Raw genomic sequence first — 25,602 nt, 5'->3', positions numbered from 1 at the left:
ATACTCTGAAATGTGCAGTGCTGTGTCCAGTGAAAACGGTTATTACCGCCACCATAGCACCGACTCAGGGCTGAAGGCCACCAGATTCATGTCTCCTGCACCAAAATTTAAAATTGAACATGTGGTTTCGGGCCCCCTGAGAACAGCGTTAATCTGACAATATTCTCAGATTTTAGTGAGGGATTGCATCATCAGAGGTCAGTTTTATTAAACTGCAATGTAACTTTCATTTTAATCATGAACTTCTGCCTTTAAACACTTCTAATACTCAAATCAGGGATGTCTTACTGAATGATGCTCAACAGTTTTTACTCTGAAGTGACATAAGGATTGTGGGAAGCCCTGTGCCCGCCTGCAGGTTATTGTCATCGCTCTGTCAGATAATATTTTGGGTGAAGAGTACTTACGTGTGTGTGTGTGTGTGTGGGTGTGTGTGTGTGTGTGTGTGTGTGCGTGCGCGCGCGCGGTGGGTCTAGCCTGATTGCGCGCCACATCTCCGTCAGTGCGTGTGCACGAGTGTCCGCAAAGCCGCTGCTGCTCCTCTCCAGGCGCACAGAAGCATCACCAAACTTTGATGAGCTGTAACCTTCCCCAAGGCAACAAAAACCACCCGGTCTGAATTATAACTGAGAGGATCTATTTTTTATTTTTTTTAAAGCGATCCATAACAAGGTGCGTCCGCTGATTCCGGGTGATTAAGGTGAGTAACCAGCGAGCTTCAAATTAGAGTGGTGTGCTTCCCGTGCGCGTTTTTTTCCCCTGAACGACTGCGTGTGTGTATGTCCGACTTTGTTTTGCATGATCTACAAGTGTCTCCAGAACCAAAGTGTGCCTGTGCAGGTGTAATGTTTTTAAATGACCGTGATCATACTTGCTTTTTTAATTTGTATCAAGAATTCAGTGGCGCTTTGCGCCTTATTTGCTCACCTCTGAATGTCACAGGCATTTATCGATTTATCCCCATGAAAGTCTTATTCCGACGCTTTTTTTTTGCAACCCAACAAACAGGTGTCACAATGGAAAACACTCCGGTGGAAATTTTCAAAGAAGATAATAAGTGCCTCTCCACGCTGCCGGAAGACTGTCCAGGGAATTCTTCTGCTTGGGTGTCCGGATACTCTGAGAGCCGCAATGTGACCCACGATAATGAGAGCTGGGAGCAGGAGAGCATGTCTCCCATCATCCCCATCATCACTGCAGTCTACTCCGTGGTGTTTGTGGTCGGATTGTTGGGCAACTGCCTCGTCATGTATGTGATCATCAGGTAAGGTCATTTTTAAGTCAAATAAATTTCAGATACTTTGTGCAACAACATAAACACAGACTTTTTTTCTGTAGTCTGCCAGAAATTAATATACTGTTGCTGCATGGGTAACTGGGAAAAGATAAGAGGCAGATATTCTCTTTTGGCACATGTGGGGACACATTTTTGTGTATTTATTTTCTGTATAAATATTGCTGTAAGGCACTTTCACCAACTGAGCTCTGACCTCTAGGCCATCTGGTCTGAGTCAGTGGTCGTCTCAGCTCCTGGATTTTGTTCTTGGATGCACTTTTTGGGACAAATATCCAGATGAATTGTGTCACCAGTAGGTCTCAAGACAGAAAACAGGTTGAGTTTTGGCAAAGAAAGGGTTAAGATGAATGTTGTCATTTCTAATCCAACATTAAATGTGAAAAGCACGGCATTACAAAACTGATCTATCTCCCTCACAGCCTGAAAAGAGCTCAAAATCTTCATGTAGCCCATTTTATGAATCCAATAACTCTCAAGACCTCCAAAATGCAACAAAAATATTCTAAAAATTTCTCCACGTCCGGCATACATGATATTAATTAAAGCTGAAACCAGTGGTGCTTTATCAAGCTGATAGCCTGCTTGGACCTCATTGGACATTATTTATGGTCAGTGAGAGCAATAAATCTCATGTGATGTAATGTGAAGTGCAGCAGTGCCATGCAGTATGCTTCAGTCCATAGACAACAATTACCTCAAATCAGATAGATCGCTGCGCCTGTCAATAGAAACCAGTTTTATCACCTCAGTTTCAGAAAAGACTGTTCGTTTTGCTCTTCGGTTGCTCCCTGTAGGGCGATTTCGCTGATAATAGAAGAGGCTTTATGTTGATTTAGTGTAAACAAATATCTGGAATTACACAAATCTAAGTTCTACAGTCAACATGAGCCACAAAATACATGTTGAACAAGGCGAACAAGGTTTTAGTCGAGGCAACTGACATGGCAGCGCACTTTTCATTTCTTTCAATGGGTTTGCATTGTTGAAGCTGCTCTAATCAATAGTTTTACATTCACACGAGATCAATACCACACGCATTTCGGAAAGTGTCACTTGTAGTAGAGAACATACAGATAGTCATCACCAACATTTTGATGGCACGTTCAGTTTTATCCATTTCATGTAAAGCTACCGCTGGCAGCCGCTTAGCTCAAAGCCAAAGTTGCTATTTATACACTTAACACACATTAAACAAAAGTGATGCAACACATTAGTTAATGAACATTAGAGTTGCTGGTTGGCAGATTTTATTACCTAAAGACAGAGGCTTGCTATTTCCTTCTGTTTACAGTCTTTATGCTAAGCTAAACTAACGAGCTGCCTAATGTAGCTTCTTATTTAACAAACAGACATGCGAGTGGTTTCAATCTTCTAATCTACAATAACTCTAATAAGAAAGTGAATAAGTGAATTTCCCGAAATGTCAAACTTTTCCTTGAACATTTTTATTAGGCTACTTTTCTTCTTTATATAATCAGTTTATACTTAACATTCATTATAAACAACCCCCCCCCTCCAAAAATAAATAAATATATATATGCCTAATGTTATCCTGTTGGTGCCGCCGCAGGTAAAACTTCTAACTCAAATTCAAACTTTAAGATTAAACTTGGCAGGTGACCGCATAGAAAAATGCTATCAGAGTGAATGAGGTGTAAAGAAGCTGATTGGATGTGGTCTGCAAGCAGCAGCGTTCTATACATAACAATTAAGAGAAGCGCCGGATGTTTAATTCATATTGAAGAAGAAAGGTCTTCTACAGAGTCAGGGAAGCAGTAAATGGCTGCCGAGGCCGTCTGGGCGGCTGGTTAACCCTCCTCGTGTCTCCACTCCGTGTCGTAACAGGACAGGCCCTTGTGTTCTGCATGTTTAACAGGTACACAAAGATGAAGACGGCCACCAACATTTATATTTTCAACCTAGCGCTGGCCGACGCCCTCGTCACCACCACGATGCCCTTCCAGAGCACGGACTACCTTCTGAACACCTGGCCCTTTGGTGAGGTGGTCTGCAAGGTCTTCATCTCCATCGACTACTACAACATGTTCACCAGCATCTTCACTCTCACCATGATGAGCGTGGATCGCTACGTGGCCGTGTGCCACCCCGTCAAAGCCCTGGACTTCCGCACTCCCATCAAAGCCAAGATGATCAACGTGTGCATCTGGATCCTGTCGTCGGCTGCGGGGATTCCCGCTTTTGTGCTGGGCGGCACTCAGACGAACAGCGGTGAGGAAGCACTTCCGCCGTCCTGCGGGAAAAACATTTCCAATTTTTTAGCCAGCTGTCAAAGTATTGGAAATTCACTGCGAGCTCGTACTAATAAAAATTTTGAGAGCATTAATATATTCTACCACTTCCGTCTGTCCGGAAAGAGTTTTCCATTAGCCATACATCATGCACGTCCTTCCTGAATATTGATGATGCCAGAACAAAAAGTGTTTAGAGCAAAATGTTCCCTTCTGAGTGCAGATTAGCTGTTCCATAACAGCCCGATAAATTCACAGCAGAAAGGTGCAAAGTAGAATTTGATTTGCGACAAAGTAAAAGCGCACTTTGTTATTTAATGCACGTTTTCTTCCTCCTCTCCTTCCGCAGACATCACCGAGTGTGCCTTACAGTTCCCAGAGCCGTACGCGTACTGGGACACGCTGATGAAGGTATGCGTGTTTGTCTTTGCCTTCATCGTGCCTGTGCTCATCATCACCGTGTGCTACTCCCTCATGGTCCTGAGGCTGAAGAGCGTCCGGATGCTGTCCGGCTCGCGGGAGAAGGATCGCAACCTGCGGCGGATCACCAGGCTGGTGGTGGTCGTGGTGGCCGTGTTCGTGGTCTGCTGGACGCCCATTCACATCTTCATCCTGGTCAAGGCTCTGGTGAGCGTGCCCGAAACCACCGCCATCATGGCCGCCTACTTCTTCTGCGTGGCTCTGGGCTACACCAACAGCAGCCTCAACCCCGTCCTCTACGCCTTCCTGGACGAGAACTTCAAACGCTGCTTCAAGGACTTCTGCCTCTCGGCCAGACGGAAGGGGGACAAGGTGTCGGGGAGCAAAAAGACCTCCGGCGGTGCGCGGGAGGCCGCTGTTCCCCTGCAGAACCCAGATGGGACTAGCAAGCCGTTATGACTAGCGGTGGAACTGTCTTCGATTTCCCACATTGGAAAAGAAGACTCGCATGACCTGGGCTTAACGCACGTCACGTCAGCAATGTAGACTTTAGACTCTATTAGGAAAGTTGATTCATTTTCTTTACCGCCTGGGCTTTAAACAGTGCCAAGATTGATATAGTTTCGATTCACCGATCGAAGAAGCGTTCAGAAATCGGATTCAAACTTTTCCATAAATCCACAAAGAGCTACTCTGTTTGGCAACTTCAACCTTCTGTCCTTCGACTGTTGACACTTTTTCCTTCAGTAGTTGATGATTGTAGTGAGAAAGATTGTTTATTTATCATTTAAACTAACAGGTGGATGTAAACTAGATGACAGTTTTATTGAATTAGTAAAAAAAAAAAAAAAAAAAAGACCAAATGTGATCAAAGTTCATCTTCAGCAGCATCTATTTCTATCAGTATCTATCGTTATGAAAATGCTGCTCATTATTTAAATGGATTATTTAGCTCCAACAAATAGGAAATGAATCACTTAGTGCATTAATCTGCTGTCATTTTGATAACTAAATAATTGATTCGGTGAGTTTTTCAAAGTAAAAGTGGCAAACATTTGCAGCTTGTAGCTTCTAAAATGTGATTTCTTTGTTACACTTGATAGAAATCTGAGCATCTTTCGGTGTTTTCACATTTTTGTGTCATTTCACAGAACGGTTAATCAATTAATTGAGAAAATAGTCAGCAGATTAATCAACAGTAAAAATAATCATTAATATTGTATAAGAGGTCGTCAGATAATAATGCTAAGACTCCCCAGGCAGGAGATACATAAAAAGTATTGATTTATGTCTCTCAAGTGTTATTTATTCTCGTCAGTTCCTCCTGTAAGTTTTCTCTAACCAAACGTGCCTTGAACAGTCCAGGATAACGTGTTTATAGCAGCGGAAATGATTTTAGGAAGAATTACTGGATGCGGCCGAGCGGCACTTCATGTATAAAACATTTGTTTGTTTGTTTTTGTTTTTCAACTACATTTAACATGTCAATTGTCGAGGCATGAATCACCGACACGCACCAAGAGCCTTTTCACTCCTGTGAAGAGACTGACGGAGACTAAACAGTGCTGATGGACCGCAGTGTTAGAGGACTGACTCATGGTAGACTTTGGAGTTGCATAAGAGTCAGTGGGAGATTAAAAAGAAGGGAGGGAAAAAAAAAAAAGGCTCATTCCGCTGCATCAAAGCAGGTTTAACAATGAGAAAAGTTAAAGGGAAAATCCTGGACTTGAATGTGCTTTTAAAATTTGACAGAGGGCTCTCAATCAGCTTTGACCCTGGAGTTGTGTCCAGGCTGACAAGTTGTTTTATTTATAATGAACATGTGCTGTGGATAGCTTTCACCATGATACGCATAGTCCTGCTGACCTTTCATGCTATTCATGTCGTGCAACCCGAAGACATGAATGGCTGCTTTAACATGTTGTGCACATAGTTAAAGCACAGTATACTCTGACAAATGTACAGTATGGTAGTATATATATATATATATATATATATATATATATATATATATATATATATACCTTATTTTGTATAAATTACAGAAAAGAGATTTTTTTTTTTTTGCACAGACATCATTGAAATATATCGTATTTGTAGCATGTCAATGATCATTGCTAAAACCAACATCAGCAGCCATATATGCTCGATGGACTGTGCTGTTATTTTGAATGTACTGCAAATATACTCTGTATTATATTAATCATGGTATAAATCCATAAATTAGACGACAACTTCAGATAATATTTAATGAATATAGAAACACTTGCTTTTTAAAGAAAATGTTAATAAACCCGCAACATGTATACAGAAATAAGAATAGATGAAGCACAGCTGTTCTATTAATTTAAATTATAAAAAATAAGAGACATTATTCTGAATCTACACTGTGACCAAGGCATTGTTTTTAATTTTTCAATCTCTGCTCACTGTTTAAATCTAATACTGTATATTGGCTTTGTCTACTGTCATTCGAACAAGACATGTACTGACAAAACATCTTGTCTGTGAAGTGCTTAATATTAAAGCAAGTCTAACAAATCCACATCGATTCCTCATCTTATTGTCAGATTTAAATTGTAAGCGCTTTGTCGTGTGCGTGAAAGTCTCCAGACACGTCTCTCCGTCTCGGCCGTACATCATTGCCTTTTGGATATTTTTTTTTTTTTTTGTTTTTTTTTTGTTTTTTAAAGAGTAAACTTTCTCTCACTGTGGCTCATCTAAATCACAGTTTGATGGTTGTCTGCACAGAGATGAGTTAGGAGGTGACGGTCTGCATGGCCTCTGCAGTTTCAAGTATTTAACTGTGAGCCAGCTGCTCCCTCCAGAGGAAGGAGAGTGTAATTACCACGATAAGGCAAAAATTAAAAAAAAATGAAATCCTACAATGATTGATGGCTGCCTTCACGTAATATGGCATGAACAGACGTTTCACTGCAGCCATCTATGTTAGTGTTAACACGACTGACAGACAATGATGCCAATTTTCCCATCAACACATTAACATTGAAGTCATCAATATTAAGCTTTCACTGGTTATCATGGCTTCACAGACGTAAGGCTCATATTGTCCTGAAATTGCGTCACAGGTTTGGAGTTTTTAGACCGAGGACAACATCTGGTTGATGCCTCCACAGCGAAAAGGAGCTGGTGAGCCCTTATTAATTAACTATTATCCTCCATGTTGGATCATTCCTGGCTCAACACTAAAAAATATAGCAATGTGCAATATTTCAGTGTAACATCAGCTGAATAATGATGATTTGACCACCTCTGAGAGGAAGCCACAAAATCAGATAATAAAACAGGAAGTACCTTGAATTAATTTTGTCATTTTTTTTTTGCAGCTTTTCCCACATTATGTGTGTCTGTAGACAGCCGCGTATGCTTCTGTTTCTTTTATGCTTTTATGTAACATCCTTTTATTTATTTATTTTGATAAAATGCTGCACGAACTGCCGCCAGTTTACATCCACAACCACCTCAGTTCCTGTTCAGCTTCAGCACCTTTCAGATTCCTTTAATCAGTCACACCTTGACATCCATCATTCCCAGTTCACGTCACTTTACTTTTTCATATGACTGTATTGTTCATTTTATGACATTTCCTGATTGTTTTCATTGCACTTTAAAGATTTTGTCTTTGTGTACTGTAAACAACTGTAAACAAATTGACGGGAGGCACTTTGTTGCTAAATTCACAAAGTAATTCACATTTAGTTGAATGACGGCAACCAATTTACTCCGCTTTAAGACTGGGGTTTTTGAGGGCCCCTGAGTCTGGGGTCCCTCAGATTGTAAACCAGACTGTGAATTGAAAAATACTCCACATAATATATAGGATAAGGTAGCCTCATATGTGTTCAAATCTTTATTGACATGACCCAACATCACAAATCACAGGCTTTACATTTCTGTAGAGCTCGACACCGTCTACCAGTTTGGATAAAAACAAACTCCCAATCCCCAAGGGATTAAAATCCTTCTGGATGTAGGGCGTTTTGGGCACAGATATATAGATAATACTGAAACAAAAAAAAACAAAAAAAGAGATGCAGTAACAGACACAAATATGACATATTAAATGATAAAAGGTTGGACATAAATGCCCAAACCTGAGTTAAATGTTCTGTTCAACGAGACGCGAGTACATCATATGAAGAAAACAAACAAACAAACAAACAAACAGAGAAGTAAACTTTTACGAGAAAAACACGCAAACAAAAGGAGCGATTTGGGTGGAGGGGGGCGGGGCGTATCCGTGTCCGATCACGTGACCCTTCTTACGTCACCTCGAAGTCTTTTCCGGGTGTTTGCTTTCAGCTGGACTCTCGGCACCCCCAACTAGCGCAGCGCTCTTTTACACTTTTGAGCCTTGATTTTGCCGAAATGAATCGTATATTTGGAAGAGGGCAACCCAAGGCTCCGCCACCGAACCTGACGGACTGCATAGGAAACGTAAGCGTTATCCTGAAGTAACTTTTTTATTTATTTATTTATTTTTTTTAACGCGCTGTCGAACCAAGTAAACAAAGATGGAGGCTGGGTTAGCTCGTTGTTTAAAGCTCACTTCGTGAACCGTGAACAGGGCCACGATCTATGAACACCGGCGATTTCGTCAAAACGTACGATCTTTAATATCCTACGAATTAATTACGTTTTATGACGTCGGGATAGGATTATCAAAACCAGGCGTTGTCCCCTGACGCCTTTGTACCGCTGCTAATCAGTCCGTGTACAAAGTTTTTTTTTTTTTTTTAAACTAAACAATGAGTGTTTCTGTTCAGGTCGTGAATAAAGCATTATGTAATTTTGAGCACTAAATTGAGCTATTTTGACGGATTTAGTGGCGACACAATGTCCTGTGAGTCAGCTGACCGGCAACCAGTTATACTGGTTGGGTTTCTGGGCCCAGCTTTTATTCACTGTGGAGGAAGAAGCGAATTATTGGAGAAGATTAATGGTGATCAATTAGGCCCCATGCATATGTGATAAATCCCTTTTTTTTTTTTTTTAAGGCCCTGATTAAGATCCTACTGTTAATGATCAATAGTCACACTAAACTTAATGTCCTGCTCTCTGTCCTATTTCCAGGTTGATTCTCGGACGGAGTCCGTCGACAAGAAAATCGCCAGACTAGATGCTGAACTTATGAAGTACAAAGATCAGATGAAAAAGATGAGAGACGGGCCGTCAAAGGTGAGATTTTAATGTCCTGTGCTGCTGTAATAAAGGTTCTTATTTTGAAATCCTTTGAGGTGCAAAAAGTCCAAAAAAAAAGTCCCCAAAAAAAAGTCCAGACAGTTCAAATAGAAGCAAAGAGCAAGCAGTCGATTTATTTCAACACACACACACACACACACACACACACACACACGTGTAAGTGCATTATTAGTTATTAAGAAAAATGTGTTGTCGCATCATTTATGCTGGAAAAATCCTGTACAGAAAAGATCACTAAATGCTGTTCTTCTTGTTTTTAAGGCTGATTGTTTATTGAACATTTTAATACTGTTAAGAATATAATAAGTACCGCAAAATCAAAGCAATACTTTTTTTTTTTTTTTTTTTATAGCATGCTGTCAGAAATGCGGGCATGTTTTTCCACAAACCATTTTTTATTTATAGTAATCATTTTTAGGGTTGTAACTTTAAGGAGATAAAGTCTCAAATGTTCGATATCTTTACACGAGAAGCCTTAAAAGCACTTTTCTGGGACGAAGTTCAGTCTGAAAACGGGCAAAATTCTGAATTCGGTGAAGAAGAGTTCAAATCTGACCAGATGTTCGGTAACATGTTTTCATACAGACACACGTGAGGCGATACCAAGACGTATTCAGGTTTAACACCCTGTCTTACTCGTCATATACTTCCGTCAACTTCATGTTTCATGTTGATCATCAGTTGATAGAATATAATAATAATTCCTAACTTTTGTTCCGCATTCGTTAGAACATGGTCAAGCAGAAGGCGATGAGAGTCCTGAAGCAGAAGCGACAGTGAGTCATTTTACTCCCCAAAGTCAAAGAGTGTTTAAATTACTGAACATGTAAAGCTTCAAATTCCTTTCATCTAACTTTTTATTTCATCGTTTCGTCCTCCAGGTACGAGGGCCAGAGAGATAACCTCATGCAGCAGTCGTTCAACATGGAACAACAAAACTACACGATCCAAACCCTGAAGGACACTAAAACCACAGTAAGAGATGAGAAACCGTGAACCACAAATCAAACTACTGAATAATACAGATTTTATTTACTGACGTCTGTTTTTCTTTTAGGTCGATGCCATGAAACTCGGACTCAAAGACATGAAGAAAGCCTACAAGACCGTGAAAATTGATCAGATTGAGGTATTTTAGCGGGGGGGGGGGGGGGGGGGGTACAAGTTTACTATAATTGCAGTTAATTGTATTCACATAATGACCAAATTAAATGTTGGCTATAACTAACTATACCATTTATCTGACATTAAAATGATCTGATAAGAATTTATGAAATATCAATATTAAATTCACATATATTATTGAGGAACTGTGGGATTAAAAAAAACAACACTCTTAAGGACAAATCGTATAAAAAGTTTTTAGTCTTTGTCACTGAGTTTATTAATGAGAGACAAACATTTTAATGATTTTTAATTGTCTTTAATATTCAGGATATCCAAGATCAGATGGAGGACATGATGGAGGATGCCAACGACATTCAGGAGGCGCTGGGCCGAAGCTACGGCACACCTGAAATCGACGAGGACGACCTGGAAGCAGGTCAGAAAAAAAACAAAAACATCACCGTGTCCAGATTTGTCTTCGATACCGTGACAAAGACAGTAGAGTACAAACTAGAAAGTTATAGATAAAAGTAACAACTTTATTCGTCCTAATTTAGATTTATACTATTATACTGTATGTATTATAGATAAATCAGGTATTTCCACTCATATCTAAGGCTGGGTACTTAGCTATGATACTTTTGTTACACCGACAGAACTGCTGTCATGCTGTCCAATATATTAAAAAAAAATGCCTTTCAATACCGAGGCTTCATCCACACCAACACTTTTGCTGCGTTTATTCAGGAGTAAATCTCATCAGCGTCAGTGAGACAACACTGTTTACAGGTCGCCCTTATTTCACTATTTTTTTGGCGGGTTGTTTGCGTTGCAGTAATCGGAGTCTAGTTAACGTCCACTTATAGGCTGCGTGTTCGCTGTTTAGAGGACATCTGGAAATAGTAAGAGCAGAATATATCCCGGGTTACACTCTCGCCCTCTAAACTGAATGAAAATGAAATATTTGTACCATATTGTGTAAGTTATCTTTCTTTTTGTTAAAATAATTTTATAAAATTGCTATGGAAAAAAAAAAGTAATATCCCTCTGCACATTAAAGCTCTGAGGCATTCAGGGTGTACAGTAGATTTTAGCACTTAAAAGACAAAACTTGACTTGTGGTGGGTTTTAATTTGATGCCAGAGATAAACTATAGCGAGGACTTGATGAGCTCAGAACCAAAAAAAAAAAAAAAAAACCCGAATGTAGTTGATGAGATATGAGCCGATAAGACCTTCTGATCAATGTCCTTTATTGTCCTCTTTAACTGCTGGCGTGTCCACAGAGCTGGACGCTCTGGGAGACGAGCTCTTGATGGACGAAGACAGCTCCTACCTGGACGATGCCGCGACTGCTCCTTCCATCCCAGAGGGACTTCCTGGTGACAAGTCAACCAACAGGGTACTTAACAGCTCTGGGATTTTTCAGGGTTTTTTTTTGTTTTAAATGAGTTTTCTAATTAGTTTTCATTAACGGGTATTCTTCTTTTTTGTGTTTCAGGATGGTGTCCTGGTAGACGAGTTCGGCCTTCCTCAGATTCCCGCTACATAAAAGCTGCAATCAGAACACTTTAAAGTGTGAATTTTACATGTACCATAACCTCTTTTTTGTTTTTGTATTTATCCAACTGACACTCCTGGCCTTAGTAGGCAGCAATGAAAACCAAAGCATACTCTGTCCAATGAATGATGGAACCTGTAACGTTAAATTAGGCATCTTTAATTAAACCTTGTGATTATTATTCTTTATAGCTGAGCTTGTGTCAGTAAGACTGAGGTGTTTAATTGGGATTCTCTTAACTTTGTACATTTTCTGTAGCGTGAAGCTGCAAAAGAACAAAATAAATTATATTTTTCAAACTGTAGTAAACATGGTGTTGATATAGTGACATCAGAAATTCATCATTTGTACAAAAGTCACTTTATTGTCAAGTTGAACAAGTGGATGCGCAGAGGCAATAACTTGTCACAAAATAATTGATCAATGACAGTTGTTGGCAAAAATAAATAGAGATTTCTTTCAGCTACAACGAGTCCAACCGCAGCGTCGTCGTTTTATCATCACCAGCTCAGCCTGTACGTGTGAGGGAAGATTCTTTGATGCAGATACTCCACAACGCTGCTCTTGTTTTGCAGTTTGTCAAATTCAAAGTAAGGAATCTGGAAGAAAAACGGAAATAACTGCATTCAATTATTTAAAAAACAAACAAACAAACAGAAGGCCAGGAGATACTTGAATTTTAGGATTTGTGAAGGCCTTACCTGAACCACTTCGTATCCCAGGAGCCGCAGATGTCGCTGCTTGATGGCCTCTTTTCCGAGCAGCTGCCTCATGCTTGTAGTAAACCTCTTTTGTCCATCAATACAAAGAGCGATCCTAAAAAACAAAACAAAGATCAAATAAAAACTACAGCGTCTGCTTGACCAGCCAGTTCTCAAAAGATGAACTTTACATTTCCTGCATTACGGCAGAAACCAACCCGGTACCGTATAAAACATTTTTACCTTTTGTATACATTGTCGGCGTGACTGGCAGGCAGCACGAATCCCTCCTCGTCGAGTTTTATCTCCACATCTACAGCGACAAAAAAAAGTTACGGCCCTCGGTAGATAATCTACAGAAATATTCAGGAGGTGAGCAGGTGTTGATCGTTCGTTACCGAGTGTGTAGCAGTACGGCGTCAGAACTTTGGATCCAAAGTATGAACGATCGCCGAGCAAATCCACGAGCCCGTTTTTCACCGAGTTGTACAGCTGTAGATCCACCGGCGTCTCCAGCGAGCGACTGGACACGAGGAAAGACTTGACGCGGTATTTCGGAAGGAGCCTGGGACCCTGACGACGAGATAAAAGACAAAACGGACGCATTAGTTACATCACACATCAAAACGTGATTTCCATTCAGTCAACTGCAGAATATTCATCCGTGATATAGAGGTTTCGTTGGTTCCCTTTTCAACACAGAGAGACTCTTTAATCAGATTTTCGAAATGTAGGACATCTGTTGATGCTGAAGCCTTCAGAATAAAAGTATCTCCTCAAGTCATCCCGGGACACTTGACACAGGAAAGTCCTCACAACACAACAGAGAGGAATAAAAAAAAAAAAAAAAAGATTCCCACACGAGTGACAGCTGGAACAAAACTTGGGGGTGCAATCAGCAAACAAAAGCAGCATGGAGAACTGAGAGGAGTGAGAATGACTGAAGGAGGAGATGTTTACAAGTTCAATTCAGTTTCTGGATGTGTTTTTGAAAAGTGCTATAGAAATAAAGTGTTATTATTATTATAATATTTGCTCTAAAAAAAAAAAAAAAAAAAAAAAAAGAAGTGAACAGTGAACAGAGCGTTAGTTCATCAAAGAACCGGCTGGATTTCTTCAAACCTTTCTGGAGAACAGGGCATCGTTGGAGCAGGTGCAACGCATTAAATCTGTTCAACTACATCCTGGACCTGTTTGGATGCTACCGTGGACCTTCCTGCCTTGCTTGGTTGGTAAAATAGATAGTTCTCATTTAATCTAGTTCCTTAAAAGACACATTTTCATATCTGGACTCTGAATTTTATTTAAATGGATAATTTTGTGTGACATTTTTTTTTATTCGATTACCAATCATGAACATTTCATTTGATTAGTGTTTTGGTTAAATACAACAAGTCTTAATTGATGACAATTCATTCATTGTTTTGACTTTTGTTTACCTTGCGCCTTTTGTTAGTGAGGTTATTTTTGGCGAGCCACCCGAGCTATCTCCCCGACCGATTTCCATTTATATATTTGATTTCCTATTCTCCTGTGTGGCAGCCCAACTCTTATTTGGACTCTTCTGGGGATAAACCCACGTTACGAACTGTAATTACCAGGACATAAAAGTCAGGGAGTAAAGTTTGAACTATTTTTTTTTTTTTGCAGCTTATATGATGTTCAGAGAAACTGACAGAAGATGGTGAGTAAAGCCGTGTTTCACAACGAGATACACCAACTTCACGAGCATAAAAGCATCATGAATGATTCAAGGAATTACAATATAATGATTGGGGCTAGTAGATTTTTTTTTTTAATATTAAAGGACCTCAACATGTCAGAAAACAGCAGGAGGAAAGTAAGACGGCAGGTGCAGGTTATATCACGCAACTGAAATGCTCTGAATCTCACTGACTACATGCGTTTTCAGATTTCTGTCATTTGTTCCTTTGTCGTTCAACTTTGAAAGTATTGAACCCTCAAATGTTGTTTTTTGAAGTCTTTACCTCGTAGAAGGAACACTCCAACTTCACGGTCATGTAGAGCTGAGTCAGCTGTGCCAGAACAGCCCGGTCGATTCCCTTGCCCGGCTCTACACCGTAGAAACAACGCAATCAGCAATGTTGGCATCGTTTTGTTGTAATCGTGCATTCATGGGGAGGCTGCAGACACCGACTGCAGGTGTGTGTGTGTGTGTGTGTGTGTGTGTGTGTGTGTGTGTGTGTGTGTGTGAGAGCGTGTTTTTACCTTGCAGCTGCTGCAGGAAGTAACTGCTGAACACTTTGGAGACAAAGTTGATGGGGAAGCGCTCCACCAGGATGCAGGCGTGGAGCAGGTTGAGCAGCGTTCGAGGCTGGAAGTGGGAGAAACGCGTGTGCAGGATGGTTTCTACTTTCCCGAACACCTGGCCCGCGTTGGGCGGGAGGTATCCCAGCTTCCCGAAGGCCATGATCTGCCGGGCCACCTGGCTGGTGCTGTAGTCGTTGGCTCGGTACACGAAGCTCTCGGCAACGGCGTCGAACACAGTCGGCGACAGGATGTTCCTGCGGCCGAAGAACTGCATCACTTTGGTGACCGCCTCTGGGTGGGAGGTGAAGGCCACCGTGGGAACGTGGCGCTCCATCGCCTCCACAAAGTAATGATCGCTGTGACCAAAGTGCATCAGCGCCCCGAGTACGTGGGTGAGCTCCTCGTCGGTGAAGTGAGGTATATGTCGCACGGCCCGCTTGCACAGACTGATCACAAGAGGCACGGCCTGCGTCTGATTCAGGGTTACCAGAGCGCTGAGCAGCCCGCTGACGGCTGCGGGATCCATACGGGAGGCGACAGTCACAGCATGGGTGTGCATGGCATTCAGCAGGTCCCTGTGTTTTCCATCTTCGCCCACGATGCCTTGCAGAAGTCTATAAACGGCAGCGAGGTCTGCGAGGCTCCACTGGGCAGGCTCCTGCCTCTGAATCTGCTCCATCACCTGCACCAGCGTCGCGCTGCCTGGGCCCTCCACGGCCAGCATCGCCCGGCCCAGCGCACACAGCTCCTCGACGCTCATCTTCCCCCCGTCCAGCCTGGTCTGGCTCTCCGACACCAGCCGCACCATCAGCCCGCTCCAGGGATCCAAGTAGAGGCGCGTGCAGGCCAGGAGAGCAGACACCAGCCCAGCATCCGTCAGCCTCCCCGAGTCCTGCTCCAGCTGGAAGCACAGGGCCCGGATGGTGTCCTTCTCCAGCACCGCGGGATCCTTCAGGGAACCGCCGTCCTGCTCCAGGTCGGCCACACGGTGAAGCGCAGCAGCAGCCATGGTGTCTGACATGATCTCCATGGGGCGCAGCAGTTTGAAGACCTGCAGGGAGGAGGAGCACATCCCCAGGCGCTGCCGGAAAGCCTGCTCCTCTACAGAGGTGGGCCGGTGCAGCTGGGTCAGACAGAACCGAGGGACCGAATCCCTGTGGAGTCCCACAGAGCTGCCGGCGACAAAGGATGGTTCCCTAACGGTGGTGGCGAAGCTCCTCGTCCCGGACTCCGGTTGGAGCCTCCGGCAGCCCCGTCTCCGGATGCACCGGCCGGCTGACGTGCACAGGCAGGCCACACACAAGGACCGACCCGCCCTGCCGGTACTCGGGAGCCCGGCGTGGCAGACGGGTCCAACGGAGTAACGTTGGATCCAGAGCCCGACCAGCTTCAGAGCCATGATCCCGGTGCAAGCGCTCCTCACGACCGGCTGAATAACAATGAACGAAGCATAAACACTTTGAAACGAAGCGCGTGTTTGAAGTTTGCAAGAAAGAGGCATTCAAATCTAGTTTAACCGGAACCAGAAAGGGAAACGACTGCGACCCCTCCGCCCCTCCTTCCCGACTCTTTAACTAACCAACCTTGAGGGCTGCTGTTAGCTGTTAGCTTCCCGGCTGGCCTAGAAGAGTCACGCTACTGTTGTAATTGTTAAACGTGTCGCGAGGCTGACACTTCAGCTCAGTGATTATTAAACAACAACAAAAAACTAGATTAAACGGGAACAAATTCATACCTGGACCTCCCGACAGCTGCGAAGTGTCACATGAACCGGAGATACTAACACACGTGGTTCCGTAAAGGAGCGAGAGGCGTTCAAGTCACCTCGGAAGTTTTGCAATTCCATAGTGCGACGAGTGAACCTGGTGTTTTTGTGCGACTGATTTTTTTTTTTTTTTAAATTGGCACTACTTGACAATTCAATTGATGGAAAATTACGAAATTGAAACCTTCCACGCGGGCAGAAGAAAAAGTTACCCCCCACGAGAGGAAGGGTTGTTTGATTTTATATTAAAATTCGGCTGAAATACATATATATATATATATATATATATATATATACACTAAATCACGGGCTTTATTGCATTTAAGATCCCTAAATGTTAACTCGCTTTGATATCAGAAAGTCATCGCCTTGCTAAATACTTTTAATAACCGCTTTACCTTTTAAAAGAGGTGTTATTTAATAATCGCTTAAAATTCCTATCTTTCGGGTAGCACTTGAATGCAGCACATTGCAAGTGTGAAAGTTTCTTTCAGACACTAGAGGGCGACGTAACCACAAAACCAAAACGTTTAGGTTTGTTTACAATTGGTCAGCTTTAATATACTCATACTAGTATACATACGGTCACCAACAACAACCTTATTAACGGTTACGCTCCGCCAAAACTCAAGTCTTTGTAATTTACTTTATAATTAGTCTATGCTGTAATTAGCGTAGAAATCACAGGAGGGCCACTATCATAAGGTGATGTACGTCCTCGGTTAGCAGCAATACTTTTTGTCATGTGGTGTCGTACAGACTGATGTAGTCGTCGGATTCATTTTATGACGCTCGTCTGGCAACTCGATGCCTTCACATGTCTGTTAGGTAAGTATTTTTATTCCACAAGGCCAATCCCCCGTACGATTCGTCATTCACCCCTACATGGAGATAATCATTGCGTTCGGGGCAGATTTCTTTTTGATTTATAAGCCGCAGCGTCTCCCACCAGCTTTCAGTGTAGGTCCTATAAATTTGCCCTTTTACAGAAAGAATTCGGTGCATGCCAGTCAGCACACGCTGAATGATTTTGGTGAAAGGAGAGCAGACTTGTTAAGACTTGACCAATTCCCAAAAAGGGGAAAAAATGGTGCTTAAGACTTTTTTGTCGTAGCGCGGAGAAAATAAAGAGAGTAACGCAACGCTTATTTCAGTTGTCATTTATGGAAGGGAAACAGTCGAGTACATCCTGATAAGAGGGCTTTATTTAAAAAGTTTATGTTATAAAATGTAAAAATTCAGCTAAACCCGATCACGTGAATTGCAAAGACGTATCCCTTAGAGCTTCCAAAGTGCTGCCACTTCACATCTTTACATGACAGGGAAAAAAAACAAAACAACAATGACATTTTAACTGCCCATTCAGATTATTATTATTTTTTTCCCTTCTCATCAGATGTGTACATTTGGCAATACTGGAAGTTCACAGCAAACAGAGTGGATAGTTATTGCTTTTGGCTTGTTTAGACTGGGGGAGAGTTGAGACATGCAGCACTGTGATCTAGCTGACGGTGGAGAGGCGAAGGAGGAGGGGTTCAGAGGAAAGACGCTGGTGTGGCTCTTTTAATCGTCCTTATCCTTGGCGCCGTGCTTTAGGATGCGTGTGAACTCCACGTAGTTGAAGTTGCTCTTCTTGTCGATCGGAGCCTCCCTGAAGAGCTCGTCCACCTCCTCGTCTGTAAACCGGTCGCCCATTGTTGTGAGCAGCTCTCGGAGGTAATCTTCCTGGATGAAACCTTGCAGGGGGGAGAGGGGGGGGACAGTCGGGGGAAAACAAAACCAAATCATTTAAAGTAGGATATAACCCAAAAGTACATAGTTTAAAGTTTCCTTTAAAAAAAAAAAAATAAAAAAAAAAGGTCCCATTTTCTTCGTCAAAATTAAAACTAAGAAGGTTGAAGGATCTGACATTTTGACGTACACCAGGAAAGAAATTGCAACGGTCACAATTTACCTGTCCCCTCCTCATCGAAGCAGGCAAACGCATTTCGGATCACGTCCTCGGGGTCTGTGCCATTGAGCTTCTCTCCAAACATGGTGAGGAACATGGTGAAGTTAATGGGACCGGGAGCCTCCATCATCATGGCCTCCAGGTACTCATCAGTTGGATTTTTACCTGTATAAATAAACACGCATGGTGCATTTAGAATTAAAAAAGGGAGACGCTATCCGTTTTTCCAACAGGTAGATTTGTACGGAGGGATTTCTTACTGATGCACTTTTCTGAGATCTCCCATGTTTGTTTGTCTGAAATATCCCCTTCAGATAATCCAACTTCAAACTAGACTGGATATGCTTGTTTCTAAGAAGCCAGGGTCAAGTCTTTGAGCAATACAAAAACAAACAAGACACTTTTCTCTGGTCATAAACCAAAGTTTTTTGGTTGTTTTTTTTTTTTAATCTACTAGATAGATGGCTTCTAGTTCTCACACAGCAAACAGAAGTACACGCCCAAAAATAATAAGTGCAGAACAGCCAACGTCTTTACTCTTTGACATTATCAGTGATTTAGTGGCCTGAATTTAGGACTCCTGCTCACCCAGAGAGGCGAGCATGTCGTGAAGGTCCTCTTTGTCGACGAACCCGTCACGGTTCTGGTCGATCATGTTGAAGGCCTCCTTGAACTCCTGGATCTGAGACTGGTCAAACATGGCGAAGACATTGGAGGTGGCGCGCTGGGGGCGCTTCTTTGTGGTCTTTCCCTTAGCCCTTTTGCTCGACATTGTGACTGTTTTGTTTCTGTGGAGGTAAAAAAACAAAAAACAAACAACTGTTTATTATACACCCTGATGTGGTCTTACAAAAGAACATAATTAAATGTCAGTCAAACACTGAGTGACAGTTGTGAGTGTGATGTCAGATTTTTAGACAGTTCTTCCTCCTCAGATACTAAAAATTGAACCATGAATATATTGATTTTCTTCTAGATCACCTGAGCCTCTATCACAAACAAATTAAAGGGTGCGTGAGACACTAATCAAATGATTGATACATCTCCAAATGATCAGTAGTTGCGTGATAGAAAAACTAATGTGGTACCTATTCGGTAAATGATTCATTTTTCAGGTCTTTTTTTTTTTTTTTTTTTTTTTTTCCGAGCAAAAAGCCAAACATGCTTCAATTAAAAGTCTTATAAAGCTGCCAACTGAATTTTTGTTTGGACAAAACAACCGATTTATTGATTTAATTCCAATAATGAGAATAATTAATGCAACCCTAGTCTGACTTTCTGTATTTACAGAAAACAGCCGGATTTACCGGCGAGCACTGAAGAACAAAACACAAGACAGAAGCGGACAGAAGCCAACGATCTGACCAAAAGGTAAAGTAGATCATAATGCTGCTCAAAATAAGATTTCGTTCGTCACGTCCAGGACTCGGTGGCGGGGCAATTAAATGCTCTGGCAGTGAATCCCCAGTGTGGTGTCCCTCACTGAGCTATAAATGGAAATGTTCCTCATCTTTCTAGGTTGACCTGTTCACTGCCTTCACAGTCGGCAGGAAAAGTTACTGATGTGAGGACAGATGCCCTTATCAGGCAATGTTTTGAAAGTAGACGTGAACTGTCCTACATTCACATTTTTACGTTGACATTTGTTGTTGTTTTTTTTTGTTGCTATTCCCTGCTCATGGACTTAAACCAGCTTTGAAAGCAAGTACCATCTTGAGCTGGGCCTGATGTCTCTGCAGATATGCCGATATAGAAATTTGAGACCTCTCTCGCTTTAATCTGGCTTACATTTCGGAGTAATTAAGCCATAGTTTTAATCATCATTTTTTTTTTTTATCCATGGTAATTATTCTATTTTATTGCTAGATTTTTTTTTTTTTTTTTAGACCTATATTTTTTATTTATTTATTTTGGCTGAGTTGATATTGACCGATATTATCCAAGAAGGTTAATTACAAAGGTTAAGTGATAATTTTTTTTTATCATGTTCACGTTACTCAAACGAAGCAGAATCAAACTGCTTCTTTAGTGTAAAAAAAATAATAATAATAAATAAAAAAAATTATGGATAAGTAAACCTTTAAGACCAAATAAAATGTTCAATTCAATAGAGAATTAAAATAATAATAATAATAAAATCCAGCTGTGAATTAGAATACTAAAATAGAGTAAACAAGATCTGCCAAGAAGTAAAGCCAGTTAAAATGTAGGAATACAAATTATAAATAGAAAACTGAATAAACAAAATTCACAAAAAAAAGCAAATAAAACTAGAAAGGAAAGTCTTGTTTACATATGTACAGTAATTAAAAAAGTACCTGCAAAGTCTTAATGGTTTGAGGCCTAGTTTGATTTCGCATTAACGTTGAACACAGAGCAGCCGGTAGAGACAACCAGCTTCACAGGTCTATTTTTATTTTTGATTATTCATAAGGACAACTAACTTTTACAAGTGTGAAATAATCACTCACGACTAATCAAGTTGGTGTCACCGCGTTAACTAATCGAGGCATTAGCCGCGCGGCTAACCGTTAGCCGTTTATTTAATGTTGTAGACGGAGCGCTAAAAAAAAAAAAAAAAAAACGATGCGTTGGCGTGTTATATAAATAGAAACCTTCAAAAGAAGGACGTCGTATCGAGATAGCAGATTGTGTATAAGGGAGCTAACTAATGCAGGACCGAGAATTAAAACACGATCTTACCTGACAACAACCAAAATACTCGTCAGCTAGCCCGATCTGCTCTTCTTCTCAAACCACCGCCCTTCACTTCCTCATAATACTGTCGGGTTCCGCACAAAACATCGGATCATACCAACTACAGGAAATAGGGGTCGGTATGCCGGTGTAACGGCAATTATTGCTCATCCGAAACATAATCTTTGCATCGTCGTGGTCTACATACTGCAGTTGGATGATTACTTAACAAATCACATTCAAAAATGTACCAAATTGCCCTTTAATTATTAATCATAAAATACATAATGTAGCTTGACCCCCCCCCCCCCGGTGAAGTAAGTGTAACTTCCACAAACACTCCCTTGCCTTCGTTGACATTCCTCAATATGTCCTTTTAAGGGAAGAGAGAACACGTCTTCCTTTCTATTGTGCAATAAAGGCAAGGCATAGTTTAATGATCCCTGTGGGAAGACGGGAGTTATTGACAACACATTATTATTATTATATTATTATGTGGTATCACATTATGATTTTTTTTTCTTATTTGATAAATTACACTTGTAAAATGCAAATTATAGTTGTCACTACAATATTCCCTATTTATTGATGTTGTTTGACAGGGAAAATAGTAATTAAGCTTATATCTTCTACTTTACTGGCGTCATTTAGATTATCCTAATACCTCTATACTTAATTATGCTCTTTCGTAGCATGTGGCATTTATATGATCCTTTTTGTGTTGTTTGCTCTGTATTTCTTGGAGTAAATATGTGTTTATTCAGCCTTCTTAGCTGAGTTCCTCTTGACAAGGGAGATTTCAACTTCATTCGACCTGCTGGTTAATGAAAAATGACAGGAAGTTCATATACAAAGACCAAGACAATGAAGGAAAAAATGTTGACGGGATGGGTAATTATAGATCTTGACTGTCAAGCGTGGGTCAGACAACAGTTGGCGCCGTAAACAGAGGCTTACTGCTGCAGGACTTCAAAAGCAACATCTGTCTTTTTTTGTCCAGCTGTCACATCACTTTCAAAGCTTATGGTTGAACATATACCATGGTCGTCATCGCATAGCTTAGTGCTAAATGTATTACTGCGTCTAGAGCTGTATAGATAACTGGAATGACTGCGTTGCAACCATTACACATTCAAACTGTAGTTTATGTCTGTCCAAACTACTATTGAAAGTAAACAATGCTTCAAATATTTATGTTGCTACAAAGAACCACAAATTCCAAATACAGTCATCATAGTTTCTAGATGTACACCGAAGATTAGTGTCACCAGTTCAGTCTCTGATTACATAGTCCCTGGATCATAGGGTCCTAATATGGCTACCGCTGCGGGCCATAAAAAAACATCTTAAAAAGATGTTAGTGATGGTCAAAAAGGGGATGAAAGCTTGAAAACATGAACTAAATTATTTCAGATCTGCCTGGTCCTTCCTCCTCCTCCTCCTCAGTGTCTATTATTGTGTTGTATTTGTAAAAAGTAAAGTGATAAGTAAAAAGAAAAAGTTCCTTCTGAAAACTGAACTTTCTTTTGAATGTGTGGTTAATTAGTCTGAAACTATGTTAGGTTGCGAGAGATGAAATATAGATCATTAAAACTGAAACAGAAAAGACATTCTCTAATTACAATGAAACTTTTTCAGTCTCTACCTCTTTGCATTTATACGTAGTAACATTAGATTTTGTAGTGCTGCAGTAAACCACTAGAGTGCGCTACTTTCATAAGAAACTTCCCATTTGCTCAGTGATAGTTAGACCAATTCTTGAGGTAATTAGTAGTTTGTCTCAGCATGTTATCAGTCCTGTAAGTGAGTTTAGTGAATATGTTCATGTCTAACTTCATATAGGCTCCATGTATGGAGGCAACACAAAACAGGTCATAAAAATAGTCTCAATAGATCCCCTGAGACGCCCATACAGCTGGAATTTCCTGGACAGCTGAACTCAGTCAGATACTGCAAACACAAACACAGTCCGTGTAGACCTGATTCAGTTAGAGAAAAGTTTGAAAAACTGAAACCACTTGTGTTTGTTTGTGGAAAATGGACAAAACATTAGAAACACCTTTCAATATAATGCAGGATAAAACAACCACACTGCTATCTATACTACTACTACTACTATTAATAATAATAATAATGATGCATCATATTTACATAGCACTTTCCAAGATACTCAAAGACACCTCACACGTTAAAATGATCAAAGACGACACAATAACAATATATTTCACACATTAGAGGAAGCTAATGAAATTAAAAAACACGCAACAAAACATGGCCATCAACTTCCTGACGAAGTGTCAACAAACATACAGTTGCAGATAGTCTCATTGGATTGTATTAGATTATAATGTGCTCACGTTAATAAACCAATAACAGAATACAGGTTTGATTATTCCGGTTATAAGGTGATAAAATTCCCTGTTGATAATAGTGAAGCACTAACAGCTAAAATAGATTTATGCAGCATATGATACCCTTCAAATACCATGGGGGACACAATGGGATGAAGTCATTAGATGACTATGTTATCACATTAGATATGCACTTCAGTTTTTCTATGGAACTGCGGAGGTTCAAGGAAAAGACTCTTCTGTATCAGCTGTGAGTGACAACTGCGTGTTAATTGGAGCTTCTTGTCAGATGAGAGTGAAGCCAAAGGATGTTTGCGATAAAAGCTACGGAGAGACTGTATGCTATTCTTTGACAAGCAGCCATGTGTACTAATCCTGTAGGTTACTGTGCCTTTAGGTGTCCGACGGGATGATATAAATATAGTTAATATAATGCCATATGATTATTATTACCACATCTTATATCCTCACAGCTCAAGGGACATTGTGTGACTCTTGCATACACAGGATAAGAATATATAGTTAAGCCTCAAATTATTCATACCCATGTAAAAATTTCATGTCTGGTGAATTTGTATTCGACCGGTAGGTTTCATCATCTGTAAATGACTTAAACAAGTGACAAAACTTTAGAAGACATTTTGCCTGAGTCCTGGCAATCCTGACTATTGACTATAATATCCATGTTTTTTGATAAAATATTTACTAAAATGGCAATGTCCAAAATTCTCGTCATTCTCATCAACTATAACTTGAGAACAGCTCATGCAGTAGTTTTCTAGACCATGACTAGTCCATTGCAAGTCATGGCTAAAACCAAAAAGCTGAGTGAGGAACCCTGGTTGAGCTGTGTGTCTGCTTTGTATTATGGACATTATTTTACATTGAAATGTAAAAAAAAAAAAAAAAAAAAAACCAGTTAATGTTTTCATTTATATATCGAGCACAATGTCGTAACATCCTGTTTCACTTGGTTGTGCCATTTCCAGCCAGAACTAAAGTATTAGTCAAATTCACGAGACATGTAAATTTGACATGCGTATGAATGATTTCGGGCATAACTTTATATTTAGAAAATTATTATTTGAGGTATTTGAGGGGGCAGGTTGAACCCAAAAAATACAATGACAGCAGGCTAAAAAATTTAAAGGATTTATTAAAACAACAAAACAACAGGGGATGTAACAAAAAGCGAGCCAACAGGGCAGATTTTAAAAAGCAAAAGTTAAAACATAAATACAAACACGAGGGAACATAAAAGACACAAAAGGAAAGTAACTTTCAAAATAAAACTCGAATCAAACTGAAATAAAGAACAGAAAGCAGGTTAAAACCCTGACAAGTACAGGAATGGGAAGCAGTTCTCACTAAATTATGCAACAAAAACAAGGGAAAAAGCTACTATAACAAAGCAATATATTTCATTGCAAGTAGCTGACTGAAATAGACTTATTCACTTTATTACCACATGGTACTATTGTACACAAAGACCGTTGGTATAAATAAAAAAGGCAGGGTCAGTAAAATCTGTATGTTTGAGTCTTTGTAGGAGAAAATCATGATCCACTGCATTGAACGGTTTCTAAATCACCACAAAAAGGGCAGCACTGCACCCAGATAATTAATTCAATCTGTACAAATTAAACGTATTCGTTTGTGAGGTTTGTTATTACATAATTACCAGTAAAAACAACTCCTACTATTCCAGTTTGGGAATGTTTATGCATGTTTCCCTTGTGCTAGAGATTTAGACCTGGAAGGTGCAAACAAAATGCTGTTTATCTGTTAAATCTTTGCTTTTCAGTTAATCCCAGCAGTTTAAATATGACATGTTGGCAAATTATTTAGCAGATTAATGTAAATTATGTTGCACTTACAAAATTAATCCTGTATTGATTAGACTGCATGAATACTGTGATCCTCTTAATGTATTCGCTCTCTCGGTGGTTAATGGTGGGTTGATCTCTTTTAATGTGCTCACACCTCACATAGCTGTCATAACATTTTAGG

General features: G+C 40.5%; 4 protein-coding genes across 6 annotated transcripts; 2 read left to right on the top strand and 2 right to left on the bottom strand.

The window, feature by feature from the left end:
• Nucleotides 1–518: 518 nt before the first annotated feature.
• On the top strand, nt 519–6,507 carry LOC138204378 (delta-type opioid receptor-like). Its single transcript, XM_069159596.1, has 4 exons — nt 519–700; nt 1,009–1,264; nt 3,174–3,526; nt 3,896–6,507. Exons 2-4 carry the CDS (start codon nt 1,017–1,019, stop codon nt 4,423–4,425), a joined length of 1,131 nt encoding a protein of 376 aa, XP_069015697.1. The 5' UTR covers nt 519–700; nt 1,009–1,016; the 3' UTR covers nt 4,426–6,507.
• A 1,763-nt stretch (nt 6,508–8,270) lies between these two features.
• Nucleotides 8,271–12,155, top strand: chmp5b (charged multivesicular body protein 5b). The gene is made up of 8 exons (XM_069159595.1): nt 8,271–8,424; nt 9,061–9,165; nt 9,919–9,965; nt 10,071–10,164; nt 10,247–10,318; nt 10,624–10,732; nt 11,582–11,697; nt 11,797–12,155. Exons 1-8 carry the CDS (start codon nt 8,356–8,358, stop codon nt 11,845–11,847), a joined length of 663 nt encoding a protein of 220 aa, XP_069015696.1. The 5' UTR covers nt 8,271–8,355; the 3' UTR covers nt 11,848–12,155.
• Nucleotides 12,156–12,197: 42 nt separating this feature from the next.
• On the bottom strand, nt 12,198–16,595 carry fastkd3 (FAST kinase domains 3). Of its 3 annotated transcripts, XM_069159593.1 has the most exons (7): nt 16,564–16,595; nt 14,787–16,257; nt 14,546–14,631; nt 12,956–13,130; nt 12,801–12,870; nt 12,558–12,672; nt 12,198–12,455 (listed from the first exon to the last, which is right to left on the bottom strand). In XM_069159593.1, the coding sequence occupies exons 2-7, from the start codon at nt 16,225–16,227 to the stop codon at nt 12,357–12,359; spliced, it is 1,986 nt and encodes a 661-aa protein (XP_069015694.1). In that variant the 5' UTR covers nt 16,228–16,257; nt 16,564–16,595; the 3' UTR covers nt 12,198–12,356. The 3 variants fall into 3 exon arrangements, with proteins under 3 accessions (XP_069015694.1, XP_069015693.1, XP_069015695.1); XM_069159592.1 differs by having other exon boundaries at nt 14,787–16,588; XM_069159594.1 differs by lacking the exons at nt 12,198–12,455; nt 14,546–14,631 and having other exon boundaries at nt 12,564–12,672; nt 14,787–16,588.
• Nucleotides 16,596–17,738: 1,143 nt separating this feature from the next.
• On the bottom strand, nt 17,739–21,346 carry myl12.1 (myosin, light chain 12, genome duplicate 1). Its single transcript, XM_069159591.1, has 4 exons — nt 21,248–21,346; nt 19,133–19,332; nt 18,548–18,709; nt 17,739–18,329 (listed from the first exon to the last, which is right to left on the bottom strand). Exons 2-4 carry the CDS (start codon nt 19,314–19,316, stop codon nt 18,157–18,159), a joined length of 519 nt encoding a protein of 172 aa, XP_069015692.1. The 5' UTR covers nt 19,317–19,332; nt 21,248–21,346; the 3' UTR covers nt 17,739–18,156.
• Nucleotides 21,347–25,602: the final 4,256 nt, after the last annotated feature.

Source organism: Embiotoca jacksoni, unplaced genomic scaffold, assembly GCF_022577435.1.
Source record: "Embiotoca jacksoni isolate LCO1_2020_lvr unplaced genomic scaffold, fEmbJac1.0.p SCAF_25, whole genome shotgun sequence".
NCBI classification, from domain to species: Eukaryota; Metazoa; Chordata; class Actinopteri; family Embiotocidae; genus Embiotoca; species Embiotoca jacksoni.
Note: the sequence above shows the minus strand (reverse complement) of the source record. Positions and strands in the feature narration are given on the sequence as shown.